We start from the raw sequence: 15304 nt of genomic DNA on the forward strand, positions 1-15304 counted from the left end.
AAAAAGATTGGTGACAATTTAGTTTAAACCAAACAGGCAGACAAATCCCAAATCCTTTGATGAGTGAACATCCCTTGAAGTACAAAACTAATGCCTAATCCCATCAGCTGTGCTGGTGCGTATCCCTACCCACAGATGCCTGTCAGCTGATTTTACAGATCACATTGCTATTGACAGGCGCCTCAGACAGATCTAAAATTTATAGACCTGTCCTTTGTCCTGCAGGGGAGGGAAGAAAATGTGCCTTCTGGGACTATAGTCGTTTTCCTGTCTTCTTCCCTCTCTTGCTCCATGTTAAAAAGCCAAATGATGGGAGTTAATGCTTAATGCATATTCACAGTGCTATTCTTGTGTTGCCTAGCGACCCGACATCAGGACGGATGTTTCAAAGTGAAGGTGGCCAGAGATTCAGAGAGCCAAAGGCTCAGGTTGAGTTCCGGAGAATGAAAAGGGTCTTGCCTTCAAACTGACTTTTAGAGTAGGTTATATTTTCATTTAAAAAACAAAAAACCTCACAATAATTGCCTTATACCATTTTTTAAAAAGCAGTCTCATCTCATGGCAACCCTCAATCTTTTCAGCTGGAAATATTATCATAATGTGTATGATGGACTTTAGAACTTTCCCACTCCATCTCCTGTCCTTTCCTGGGTAAAGTGAAAATGAAATTCTTTTCAGAGCATTGTAGTTTTCGTGTCTTTGCGGTCATCATTTCAATTAAGGATATCTCTTCAAAACTCACTGAAATTCTGCCCCTTTCTAATGTCTTCCTTGAAAGAACTCGTACCTCCTAAAATATCCCTCAACTAGAAAATGCTAGTTATCAACAGTTAGAGGGAGTATGTGACACTGTGAAGGGGTCTGAGTTCAGGATCTCAGGTTTATGATCCTGTTAGGAAAAGACAGATTGGTGAACCACACTGGAACTCCAGTCCCTGGAATAATCCTCACACCCGGAGATGCTTTGTGTGAAGGGTTTTGTGGAAGGACATGCTAGAGTTTGGACAGAATAAAAAGCAGCAGATTAAGAAGTCTCTCCAGATACTGAACTGTCACCCACTTCTGCTCCTCAGTGGCCCAGCCTGTGCCTGGATCATCTTGAAACACTGCACATGTCTTTATTTCTGTAAAAGCCAAGAATTAAGAGTACATATGGTATTGATATCCATACCCAGTTCTGCAGGAAACTCATCATACCTTTTTTTTCCCTATAGAAACTATATATAACAAAAAAGAAAGTACCATACATAATTCACCTAATGTGTTCAATATCTGGTTTGTTCAATGTTATTTAATTAGGTGTTTTGTCATTTAATGTTACTCAATCTTTGTTCTTTTGCTCAGGGAGAACCTGGAGAACAAGGAGAAAAGGTATGATTCTACCTGTGTTTAACTTTTTTCCTCCCAAGAAGTACCCAGCTGAACTGGATGAATGGATGGAGGGATGATGGATGGATGGACATACAGACAGATATGATAGACGGGGGTGGGGGACAGTTAATAACTATATTCATTTGTCTGTTTTTAAACTGTTAATTGGGGAAAGAAGAAAATAGAGTAATTCTTGTGTACAGCAAAATTTGAGTAAAATATTTAAAGAAATGGAGAAAAGGGGAGCAAATTGAAACTCCTATGACAGACTTTAAATGGCTTTCATAACTCCCTAGGCGTACAAAATCACTCTTATGCTCACTTGCTAATGCCAGGCCAGTACTCTTCTAAGCATCTACATCTCTCTCTACGGCTTCTTGGGTATGAGGTTAAAGGGATACAGATGGTTTACCTGCAACAATTATCTGAAAGTTGTCCCACAAAGAATTCTCATAAAACCAGAAAGAGAAACAAAAGGAGAAGCAGGTTGCTGCATGTTCAATTTCTGTTAGACTCCTTTCCTTACTACCTTTGGGCCCACCCTGATGACTTCGACTCTCAGTGAATATGGTGGTGCTTATTTTCCTGGTTCTCATGCTATTTAATAGTGCTTGAGAATGTGCTGAGTGGGAAACAACCATCACTTTACATTATACTCTTCCTAAGTGTTAGGATATTTCTGATAAGTTAATATTGTAACCCCTAAGCTCAAAAGAAATTCATCTAAAGATAAAATACACACACACACACACACACACACACACACACACACACACTCTTTAATGCAACTGTATGTTTAAGCATTGTAAAGAAAAAAGGGAAAAAACATATTTAAATGGAACAAAATAGAGGTGTGTAAAAGCAATTTCATGAAAGGACAGCTCAGTCACACCCTTATCTTAATAACCACTCAAACCTAATTAGGTTTGTTTTTTAATAAAAGGATTTTCTACAATTTTTTAAAAAACATACAAATAAACTGCCTGTCAAAGTCCCCTCATAATAGATTACATTTATTTGGCATCAAATAGTTCATGGTAATTAACTTAAAATTAATTAGTCATCAGGTGATTGTTTTGTGTTGAAATTCAGGAGGGAGAGGGAATAATGGCAGCATCCTTCTGGAGTCTCATCAGATGGTGTCAGCATCTCGCACAGTCCACTGTAGAGTATCACCGTAAATTTCATGCTTATTTAAAACAATAAAAGAAAACATGGAGGGAAAAAATGGAATCTCCCTCTTCTACTTCCTCTGCCCCAAGAAACTATCCTCTTATTTTGAGGAACTCTTTAAATGATGGAAAGGTGAACCTCTTACAAAGCTGGAGAGCAGTGCATTCCACCCTGTGGAACACATGAACAATTGTGCATTGTTATCATAGCAGCTCTCACTAATGGCCTGGAATATACCAGATATGCCCTAGTTGCTCTACACACAGGATGTCACTTATTTATTAAAGTTGCACAAAGTGTTCTTATCCTCACATTACACAAGAGACTCTGGATGCTAAGAGAATTTCATCCGCCCAGTAATGCCAGAGCTGGACACTCTCGTCCTAGCTCCAAATCCATGACATTTCCCCTTGAACATGCTATGCTGTAAAGCTTAGATTCAAGAATTCAGAATTTAAGGAGGCAAAGCATACAGCATAAATGAATTCTTTTTCCCCCAGTGGCATTGCATTGTGGGTAGAAAGGAGATACCAGGAAATAAGCATAAGAAGACTTAAAAATATCAAAGCATAAACTCCTCAAACTCATTTTATTAGGATTTATAAAAATAGTTTTCTAATAAAATATGTAAACTTTCATTTCACAAGTGCAACTCTTTTGTGTTTGCACAAAAGATCTAGAGTATGATGTAGTGCCAAATAAATAAATGCTCAGTCCACAAGCTTTGAAAGCCCCGTCATGCATTTTGAGGCCCTGGAGAGCTAAGATTGGTTTGAAGAGAGGGTAGAATTTATACTAACAAAAGGGAAAAGAGAGGCTGAGAGTCCAGGGGTAGGTGTGGCACAGAGAAGAATACTGAGGTGGCAAGACATGAGTAGCATGACTTACTAAGAGAACTGTCAGGAAAAAAAAAAAAAGACTTCATTAAAGAGGAGCTTTAAGCAGAGGAGAAAAGAAGCAGATCGAAGAGGCTTAAATGTCCAAATATGCTATTAAAAGGCAGACTGATAAATTACTGCTTCCTTGTTAATCTTATGAGTTTAAAACTGTTCAGCCATTTCATTGTAATAAAATTAATTGTATTGAAATCAGGCAGCTGGTCAGGTAAAAGTACATTACCTCTGTAGAACATTTGCAACAGATTTCTTTCTATGGTGTGTTTGAATGAAAACTACTCTTTGTTTTGTGGCACCAATATGTCTTACATGTCTCACTTTTTTCCCCTCCTCAGGGAGATACCGGAGAAAGTGGCCCCAAAGGTGACACGGGCGAAAAGGTACAGTTTTATGAGATATGAAAGGGCATTCGTAGGAGCAAAACTGTTATTTCGTGTGTATGAAAATGGGAGGTTTTGAGAGCAATGCGTCAGAGTATCCTAACATAAGATCAGAGATAGTTCTCTAAGATTAGAAGACATTTAAATATTTGATTAAAAGACATTTAAATGTGTGATTTATTAAAAAAAAGTGATTAATTTGAATCTTTCCCACAAATTTAAATAATTTGAAAGCAAAACAATGTATCCAGAATGCTAGAAAATGCATAGCTAAGTTCCAGTAATGTGGCTTTCAAGGAAGAAAAAGACTTGTCCTGAATGCTCCCTTTATACACAGGGCTATAACATAGAGTTCCTAAAGTGACTTAGTTTGTCCCAATTTAAGGAGAGAACATGTCAGATGATTGGTATGAAATTTTAAAGTTTGATTATAAATGAATATCCCCTGATTACATCCTTTAAAGCAATCTTGAAAATTTGCCTCGACGTGGAACCCACTAAATCTGTGTATTTTGTCTCTCTGTTGTCTCTCTCCTCCCCTTGCCTTTTAAACCATGATCTGCAGGTATAGTGCAGTGGTCCATGGTCTGTCTTCTTGCCTCCCTCTTTTTTCCTTCCGCTCCATCATTGTAGCATTTGCTTGGATTCATCCTTTGACATCTGACATCAGAACGTTTCTGACCTTGATATTTCACTTCACCTTGACCATGTTAAGATCAAGAAAATCTTTCAAGAAACCAAATCTAAAATAGAATCAGGTGAATTTTTAGCATAAATCAGGCTAAATAAATTGGTGATTAAAAGCATTATTTACTTAGGCTTATAGTTGAGAATGAAACATTCAACTTTAGAAGTTATTATAGTACAGATGGGTAATGGTCAGTCATAAAAACATATTCATAAAACAAAAAAAGAATTATCTTTCTTCTCATAAATATTAATGTAAATATAGCATGGAGTGGGGTTGAATCTATGTCACCACAATTGTGTTTGTATTTGAGGAACAGTCTAGAGGTTAGAGAGGACTTTTAGTTTCCTACAAGAAACTACAGGTTAGGGTCTCTTGGCCTCTGCACTATTGACATTCTGAGCCAGGTAATTCTCTATTGTAGGAGTGCTGATGTTCAGTCACTCTTGACTTCTACCTGCTAGATGCCAGTGGCACCCCTGAGTTGCAACAAAGACACATGTCCACACATTTCCAGATGTTCCCTGCAGTACAAATTCACCCTACATCTGTTCCACTGATGGAGACCCATTCTATTGATCTGCCAAATTTTAAGTACCATGATGCCATCAGATGACATGAAACTCTTTGGTGCATTTGAGGCCAAGGTTAGCAGCCGACTACTCTCAAAATCAAAATTTGAAACCCTAAATGTATAAACTTAGGTGATGTTATGTTTAATTTTCTTGGTTCTTCTTAAAAGCAGAGGTCAGCCAACTTCTTCAGTAAAGGGCCAGAAAATAAATATTTTAAGTCTTTGCGGGCCATATGGTCTCTGTCATAAGCTCTTCAGCTCTGCTGTAGCGTGAACACAGCCACGGACAACATGTCAACAATGAGTGTGGCTGTGTTCCAATAAAACTTTATTCCTGGACACAGAGCTTTTATTCTTATATAATTTTCATGTGTCATGAAATATTGGGTGTTTTTCTTTTTAACCCATTTAAAATTGTAAAAACTATTCTTGGCTCAAGGGCCTTACAGGTGGCCAACTGGATTTGGCCACTGTTGCCAACCTCTGCCTGAAAGAAAGGAAATATTCTACACAGAGCAATTTCTTCAAGTGAAAAAGTGTATACCAAGTCTGAACTCTGCCTATTTGGATTTATATAGAGGATTTTATGCTTTAGAAGATGTATTTTTAAAGCTGCATCTTTGGAACATAGGTCAATATTTGTTTCTTTAATCACACGTTTTGAAATTTAATTTTACAATAGGGTGGCAACTTTTTTCTTTGAAAAGACCAAGTTATCTCAAAGGAATACTGTTCTTACTTTATATATTAATGCAAATCATTTACCATACTGACTCACACATCATAAACTTTCAATAAATATTAGCTTTTCTTACCACATGGAACTAGAAATCAACAAGATTGGTCGTTTTTCTTTTTTTTTTTAATATAAAAAAAGTTTTACTAGTCAGCTGAAATTAAGAACAAGAAATGCCTCAGTTAGAATGGAAATCATTTCTATAAACTTTCAATGGGTCTAAACAGGGGATTGTAAATAGGAATCTGTAACACGTATAATATGTAATCTGACCTGTAGCATTCATCCCAAGAATGCTGTAATTGGAATATAATTTTTGATGTGTTTTTTAAACATTTCCTGCTTCTGTCATATAATTTGTTTCCAGCATGTTGGAAACACTCTCCTTGTGGCCTTTGTGTTCACTATGTAAAACTCATTCATCATTTACCAAGTTTGAGATGTAAAATTTTTTAAAATGCTCCTTTTCTGCCATTGATGTAGTAAATTACATCATTGACTGATTCACTTTAATAGGATATTTTTTTTTCTTTTTGATCCAACTCAGTGCCTTTGGATGGTAAAGCAATCTAAGCCTTTCCAGACTGGTCATCTGGAAATGTTGTGGAATTATAATATAAAAGCCACTGGGCTGGGTTTTCTCTGTGGTCAGCAACTACGGTATACTCCAGGTTTAGGAGCAACTTGCCAAAGACTGGTTTTAATCATGTGTGGAGTTACTATGGGAAGGTTTACGGTGGTTGTGTTCAACTCTTTTGAGTGTTAATCCCACAACCAAATGTACAAATGGATTTCTTATCTATTTTCACCCACTTGAAAGTAGATGTCTATGCATCCCAGTGAACAGTTTGACCGTGTCACACAATTCTTCACCCTTTTATCTGCTGGGAAAGATCACCACATGCATTTTCTTGGCACTGACTATCTGTTTCTTCATTCTTCAGTTCTTACTACGAACACACTGTATTCTTATTTTACATTCACTTCCCATCTTTGATTTGCATCCTCTGAGCCTTTGCAGAAGTAACGTCATTTTGGAGCTACCAACCAAATTATTGTCTCTTCCTGAAATCACACCTGAAGTCCTATCTCTGTGGATATTCCCACAACAATCAGTTCTGGTTTTGTTTTGTTTTGTTTTTTTCTAATTTAGCTCATGTTATTCTTTGCCACTGTTGCCAACATTTGCTCTCTGACCTCCTCCCCCCAAATCCTCACCTCCATTTTTTCATTTTCTAATCTTAGTCATTCTTCAATACAGTGAAAACTGAATTTAGAAATCATTTCACTGGGGCAACCTTTCATCCTCCTCTGGATTGGTTAGGTCATCTACTCTTTGTTCCAGCAGAGCTCCTTAGAATTCATTTCACAATCCTTTTTGTGGTTTACTAAAATTTCCAATTTTTAATACAGCTCATGGAAAAAGAAAAAAACAAAACAAAAACAGCTAGACTGTTTTATTCCCATCACTAGTCCAAGGTCCTAGCATATAGTTAGAAGGTAATAAATATTGAATTTATTCCTTTAGTAAATGAAAAATTTTAGTATTTTTTTACTCTTGAACTGTTTCATATTCTCATTGAATGGATAAAATTGTTCCTGTATTGTGCATTTGCTTATCACATTTTCTGTATGTACACAGTGAAACGGAATCTTCCTAACATGGTAGTTTTTTTCTGTCCTGAATTTTTTTCTTTTTAATTTTTTTAGTTGTGTTTGGACTCAATGCCTTTATTTGTTTTTATGTGGTGCTAGGATAAAACCCAGTGCTTCCTACTTGCAAGACAAGTGCTCAACCACTGAGCTACAACTCCAGCCCCTCCTGTCCTGGATTTTAAAATAGAAAGAATAAGAAAATATTTTTCAATAAATAATTTTTTAATCATATATACAGTATAACAAGGTCAGGGATTGTAACTGCATTGTTCTGTGTTGTCTCCTCAGCTCCCTAAATCCCTGATTCCAGAACATGCCTGATACATATTTGGTGCTCTATTAAGTTTCTATGGGATAAGTGAATGAATTATATCAATAAATCATCACATTCATTTTGTATATCTACATATGCTTTTTTAGCACATCTAATTGTAACTATTACAATTAGTTACTCAGCATATTTGAAAATAATCACAAACAAAGCATATTTATATCTGATATCTTCCCAGTATTTCCCCATCTGTGACTTATCCTATGGAAATTTCTCTCTGTGAATCAGTCAACTTATGAAGCTAGGAGTATACTTAAGACATAGTTGGGGGCAGTGGCACACACCTATAATCCCAGGGGCTTGGGAGGCTGAGACAGGAGGAGTGCAAGTTCAAAGCCAGCCTCAGCAAAACGGAGGCACTAAGCAACTCAGTGAGACCCTGTCTCTACATAAAATACAAAATAGGACTGAGGATATGGTTCAGTGGTCAAGTACCCCTGAGTTCAATCCCCGGTACCCCACCCCCACACAAAAAAGACATAGTTGGAGGGTTTTTTTCTACTTTAATCCCGTATTCATTTTCACTTTGGGAGAGGAGGATTATAAACACATATTATTTCCATGACTTGCAGCATTATCCTTTAAAATGTTGAACTTATGAATGTCTTCCAGCAGTTGCCTTCCCACTTAAAAGTTATAAAAATTCCGGGAGATTTCACAGTTCTAAATCTTTAAAAAGAGAAAAAAAAATATATCACTTTTAGTTGTCCATCAAATGAAACTTCTCAGATTTCTCAAGGAAACCAGCCCTTCAGAAAGTTGCCCTTTTCTCTTCAGCCACTTTCTTTGAGAATTAAATCTAGTCTCTATTGTCATATAGTGGATTATCTAACCACTTTTCATTAAAACACTGGTAAGAAACTACAATTAAAACAAGCAACTTCCTATTATTTACAAATTTACTCTATGCCCTGTTGTCAAAATGAAATGAGCCAACAATTCCTTTCTTATTCTAACAAAAAGAACGTGGCAGTAGATTTAGGAAGCCCCAAATTCACTTTGCGTCTACTTGCTTCAACATTCTCACCTACGAAATGGAAATAATAATATTTGCCCATGCCAATAATATTTGCCTATAGTTTTTTAAGGCAAAAACAAGATGAAAGGAGGAACTTTGTGAAGCCAAAATTGCTTTTATGCATTCAAAGGTCTTATTACACAAAATGTTGCAAACCTGCTTTGTTAGTGTTGATGGCTTTCAGACTGTGTTCTGTAGAAATAGAAATAAGTTTTGTTTTATTAGCCACATTTATTTCGCTTCCCCTTTGGAACTCAATTGGATGTTAATGCTTGGGAAGAAAAGGAGTATCATTGTACAGAAAGACAGGATTCAGAGTCTTCGCCTTCTTTGTTTAGCCACATTTTAATATTTTCCTTAGGTAATAGCAATTACAGATGTCCAAGAAACTCATATATATTCTTTCCTCAACAAGCTAATTTACTATTTCCTTCTCCTTCCTAAGTTTTCTTTTTTCCTTCCTAAAAGTTTTTTTTTTTTTTTCATTTTGATCCTTGACTGCTGATCTGTTTAAAAAAAAAAATCTTTTTAAGATTTGTTCATCATTTCCCCAACTATGTATTGAGCACATCCTATGGCCAGGTATCTGTGAATAAAAGCACAGAATCTGCTCATATGCAGCTGACTGTCTAAAGGAAGGATAGACATTGAATACACAAAAACCATAAGCAGGCAGCTACAAAGCAAGCTGTGCTGACGTGAACAGAGAGTAACCTTACACAGTCAGATCTGCCTAGGCTGGTCAGTGAAGGGTTCTTTGAGGCAAAGCCATTTAAGCCCAGATCTGAAGAAAGAGATGGTGCCACATAGAAAGAAGGGCGAGGAAATGAGGGAGGAGGACAATTACCCCATGCACAGAGGCCCGAGGCCTATCTCCATCTCTAAAAGAGATTGATGAGCAGCTTCTGGAATCTAGAACAAGCAAACAGACCCCTAGAGCTGCATGAGCATTTGTACAGACAAGTCAGCTGAGGACATCCTGAGATGTGCTTCCTCCTGTGGCTCTCTCTTTTCTTGACAATCTCAGACAACTAAGTTTTCTCCTTATCTTTGTCCTCCTAGCATGTTCATGGAATAGAGGGCTAAAAGGAGTTTGAACATGTAGGCCCTTGGCTGACCTCATCCCCAGTTATCCTCCATACTCTTCTCTCCATGAGCCCCTCTGCTTATTTATAATGCAGCAGGTTTAGAAACAAATGAAGGGCCCCTCTATAAAGTCTGGATGGAACACGGTGCCTTTTAAAACACCAGATTCTGTCTCGAGACTGTCTCAGAGCTTACTTGTGTCCCCATCACCCACAAGTCATCCATCATCCTGTAACTTCCCAGTGACCGAGTTACAGTGAAATAAGTGTAAAGCTGGGAAAAGCATGCTGGTTGCAACTGCGACAGAGCTTCATGAGGAAAACAAACGGATCTGCTGATCTGCTGCGCGGCTTTTCCAGCTCGACATCATTAACCCTTTGACTTCATCCGCTGAACCTTGACTTTCCAATAACTAAAGGGCCAGAGAGCTCCCTGTAAATGATGGCTACTGACATTAATAAACTCCAGAAATAGAGAAAACAGAACATTCCAGATCCCTAAATTGTAATTTTATTGCTCCAGAATGGTTTTTTTTTTTTTAGCACTGTATCAAGGGAAGAGATTCACATTTCTATCATTGTACTTGCTTCAAGGAATATAATCCTGATATAGTTTGCATTCAAGGTAAAGCTGTGTTTGTAGGAAGTGCATTGTTTATCTTAGACATCATTACCATCTTAATTGCTGATGTACTGGGATAAAGTCTCATGGAGCATGTTAGGTCTGTCGGTCATGGAATCCCTTTGAGTGTCCATGTCAATAACAGCCTCTAGGTGTGTGCAGTGTTTCCTCTTTCCATAACTTGTGGCATAACCTCTCATGGGTTTCATTTTAGGGTGACCCTGGATCATCTGCTGCAGGAATTAAGGTAACTATAGGCATGCAAGTGTTTGTACCACAGGGATCACAGTTTTGATTTTCTAAGCCTCTACTTTCTCTCCCCTTTTACCACATTGACGGTTATTGTTCTGTTCCTATTTACCTCGATAATCAGCTTCCAAACACAACAGGGATATTTGTGGGAAATACAATGAAGTTTAAATAAGTGGGCTTGACTTCTTTTCCCTTTCTGAATGGTTTTATGAAATGTGGATTTACATTAAATCAGTCTACTTGTGGTCAAGACTTATGATCAAGAAGGAGCTTGGGCCATCTCTGTGAAAGTACCCAGAGGTCTAAAGTTTTTAGAATATTCTTGTAAGACTGCTCTTTTCACCTTTGGTTTCCTTTGTCCAGGGAGAACCTGGAGAATCTGGTCGTCCAGGGCAAAAGGTAATATCTCTATCTCCAGTGTGTTCTTTGTATAATTATGATTCATTACATAACATGAAAATGATTATTGCAAAATGATGTAGCATTCATGCTTTGCATACAGAGTGTTATTGGTTGGTGTACATTTTATTTTATTTTTCTATTTTGTTTTTGTGTTGCTGAGAATTGACCCCAGAGTGAGCCTTTTGCATGCTAAGCAAGTGCTCTGCCACTGAGCTACATGCTAAGCCTCATTTTGCATTTTAAACAGTCTTGATGCTAATCATTGCAAAATGTGAAAACAAATCTGTCCTTGTAAAAGGATGTTTTATGAACTAAAATCTACATATACTCAGCTGTCTGAAACTAACAAAGATCTGTTGGGTTGGACTCCCGCAACTTATCTTGCATGTTTAAAGGTAATCTGCATGTGTCTTTCTTTCATGAGAAGAAATGAGTGTTTACTAAACTGACTTAATAGAGAGTGCTGGACAGATCTTTAAAATTTATACTCCTTTTCTGTTCATTGCCAGTACTTTCCTTCTGACATTTTTTATGCAACTCTACCTGTGTCTTTCTTATTGCGTTAGCAAACTAAATTTGTTAAAAACTAAAATTTAATTAGAGACACTAGCCACACCAATGTAACTAACTATAGCTTGGATTATCATTTGTTGTTTCACTTGAGCAACACATTAAAGAACACACAGTGACTATGTTTAGATTCATATTCTCCTCTGAGTCTGAGGCAGGAAACAAGTGTTAGCAGTTTATCGTCTGAGCATCTGGATATCAGTGCCCAGTGCACTTGGATTTCAGATAACAAATGGATGTAGCTAACAAGGAAATGTGAATTCCACATTAAGCAAAATCTCTTAAGATCATTTCTCTGCCTTTGTCCATCAGTAGCTGATGTGGTAGCAAAAAAAAAAAAAAAAAGGAACAAAAATATATAATTTATTTCATTAGTAGAAATGGAAAGAAAGAATAAATTCCATTATAGTAGTTTGGAACTTTAAGGCATGCAAACCATGGTTTTGCTATGTCTCAAACATTCTTAAAGTCATCGAGAGAGCTTTATTTTTAAAAAGAACTTAGGATGGAAGTAATTTATGAAAAGGTCTCTCATATTCTTTTAACATTTCTCTAATTTAAAGACATATTTTTCTTTTGAAACTAAGAATCTCAGAGTAATGATTCATCAGGCCCAGTTCCAGGTAAATTTGAGGCTTTTCCAAAGAGCCCAAAGGAACTCTGCAAATTTTACTGTTTAATTCCTATTCTTCTGATCTTCATTTTAAAAATTTGGAGTTAGTGATACAGTCAGAGATCCATGGTCTGCTTTGTTTTGAAAAGGCAATTAATCTTCTCAGATGATCTAATTTTAGGTCCCTTAGTCTTTACAAATTAAAGTCTATGTTTCAGTTGTTCTACAAATCTGTGATTTGCTCAAAGAAATGTCTGCAAGATTCTTGTGTCTCTAAAATACAAGCCAAAAGAAACTCTGCTATAATATTGTATAGGGTTCACTTTTTTTCAGAGTGGAAGAACCAAATTGATCTTCAGTTTCTTAATAAAACATTGCCTTATCATGATTAATTAGAAATCAAATTTAGACTAATTCTGGAAGCTTTTAGGTTTACACATAGAAACATTGGATTTCCTTTGCATTTCATTAAAAAATCAGTTTTGGGTTACATTGGAAGAGGGTAGATTCATTTAAAATCTTACAACCCTTCTTAGTTAATATGTGTCCTGAAATGACCAAATTCTACCCTTTGATACAATCTCACTTTCCCAATATGACTTCTGTGTCTGATATCGTCAGTTGGCAATGCTTATCCCAAGGTTGATTTAAAAGTAAAGATTTCCATGCTTGGTGCTCAGGTTAAAATGAGTACAGGGTCAGTTCTAGAGATCTTCCATGGCATTTTTCTCACATTACAGAACTGTGAGTTCAATGGCACTAATGCCCCTAAATTTAGGGCATTCCCAGAAAAGTACAAATTGTCATGACACAGTATAAGCCCAGCAGGAAGCCCACTGTGTGACATCTAGTTCCATATTCATAATGGAGGAATGATTTCATTGGATTTTTTTCTTTGATAGCTTCAACAGTGGAGTGTGTGATTGGCATGTGAGTTGGAGTGTGCATAGGCTTGTAGAGTGAATGTGTAGATTTGTAAAATAGGCATTGCATTTCATCACAGAGCTCTTTTCTACCTAATGTCTCTACAGCTTTTTAAAGCATATGTTTTTATTGTAAAATCAAGTCACTTGATTTCCCATCAGAAGGGATCTCACCCCAGAACTCTCCCTAGAAGTCTAGGGCCCTGTCGCAGGGATGAGCAGGGAAACAGAGTCCGAATTGTGAGGATCTCTCAATGGAGAGTGAAGAGTAAAAGGGAAAGCAAGAATAGAATCTAAAGGACAAGATTTATGTGTAAAGACTTATCTCTTGAACAAGTATTTTGAGAATGAAATAACAAATTAATTCTTAATTCTGACCCACCGGCTACATGCCCAAGAACTCAGTGAAAGAAGCCTCTGAGCCAAGGCACAGACAAGATGGAGAAGTTGCTGAACACTATCCCTTAGTTGGAAGATGAGCTTTCATAGTTTAAAGATGGAGAATTATACAGGAAGAAATGTATTCCTAAAAATGTCAAGAGATATTCCACAAAGGATAATGTTAAATATATTCTTTCATATGTGAGCTAGTTACACAAAGTAAATATAAATTTGGAAAGGTCAGTTTATAAAAATTCAAGACTGTGAAGTATGAGATTCAAAAATATATTTTACTAAAAAGGATATTTTCTACCTACCACACATACGTATATACATTTAATATGATGTAGAGAAAGGCTGAATGCTCAAGTCTCAATGTATCTCTAATTTACATTAAGAGATATTTCATGATGTTTTATACATCTTTCTTATTATTAGAAAATAGGAGTATGTGTTTGTTTATTATGTATGTTCATTTACTATACTTTTAATGGAGAGATGATAATTCTTATTGAAAAATTGTGTTATTACCTATATATTACCACCACTGTTTCAGGTGCAATGTATCCAAAATGAATTTTGGTAGATTTTTCTAAAACAATGCATAGTTTTACTGGTTATACATTCTACTGCAATTAAATGTTATCAAAAATCTTATGCTTTGTTTTTTTAAAGTAAAAGAGTTTTCAGCAGAATGTGTATACAAGCTTTTCCTAGCAGAGCCTTTTAAATTTAATGGTGGAAGGGAAAGAGAAAAGAAAATCAAATGTATAATGTAACTGTGTCAAGTTTAATCTACTCAGACAAGTAGTCTTTGGAATAACAAGTTCTTAATAATCATTTTCTCTTTCCTGGCTTAATCTCATTTTAGTCTTATTCATAATGCAAACTTTTATTCATGTAGTTTTGGACTGAATAGTTTTTCTTTTGCATTCCTGAAAAACCTTAAACCTAAACCATAAAGAAAATCATTGTCTTTTTTTTTTTTTTTTTGGTCTAAATCCCACAGTTTAATAAACAGTATCTGAAATCATTTCATAATAAGACTAGAGAAAATTATGGCTCTTCATAACTTGAAAGTATTAATATTCAAAATGGAAAATCTGGTTGTGCTTGTTAGAGTTACCTTGGAATGAGTATTCTTAAAGGAATGAGATACTTTTAAAGAAGTACCTCCTTCTCCCACTTTATTGATGTTCCTATGTAATTTTGAATGATTTTTGTCCCACTAACTGGCTGTTATGGAATGGATTCTTTTATCTTCAGATGTTATTTCCACAAATCATAGTTATCATTCCCAACTCAGGGCAAACTTTTTTATTTGTTCCTGTCGTTCCTTTATGCTTCTTTATTGGAATTCAGGAGATTTTCTAAGCAATGTAACCTCTTGCCACTATACTTTGTGCTTAAAATAATGTAGACAATTCTGTGAAAATGAGAAGGTTTAGCCTGACTCCAGTATGCTCATGCAATATGTACCACTTAATCTCAGACCTGTATTCAGGAACAGCTGCATGGTACCATTAGCCCTAAGCTTCTAAGCACGGTTGCCCCAACTCAACAATTGTCAGAACTACAGACCAGAGTTAAGTACAATCTCAACCATTTATTTATCCTCTCATCGTTCAGGAAT

General features: G+C 36.3%; 1 protein-coding gene across 1 annotated transcript in view; it reads left to right on the forward strand.

The window, feature by feature from the left end:
* Col25a1 (collagen type XXV alpha 1 chain) overlaps window positions 1-15304 on the forward strand; it is a 460559-nt gene that overhangs the window by 384506 nt on the left and 60749 nt on the right. The window contains exons 14-17 of the mRNA XM_071614023.1: window positions 1345-1371; window positions 3776-3820; window positions 10745-10777; window positions 11146-11181. Of these exons, the coding sequence (XP_071470124.1) occupies window positions 1345-1371; window positions 3776-3820; window positions 10745-10777; window positions 11146-11181 (141 nt within the window). The remainder of the gene's footprint in view (window positions 1-1344; window positions 1372-3775; window positions 3821-10744; window positions 10778-11145; window positions 11182-15304) is intronic.

The sequence above is a fragment of the Marmota flaviventris genome, chromosome 7 (assembly GCF_047511675.1).
Source record: "Marmota flaviventris isolate mMarFla1 chromosome 7, mMarFla1.hap1, whole genome shotgun sequence".
In the NCBI taxonomy this organism is placed as follows: domain Eukaryota; kingdom Metazoa; phylum Chordata; class Mammalia; order Rodentia; family Sciuridae; genus Marmota; species Marmota flaviventris.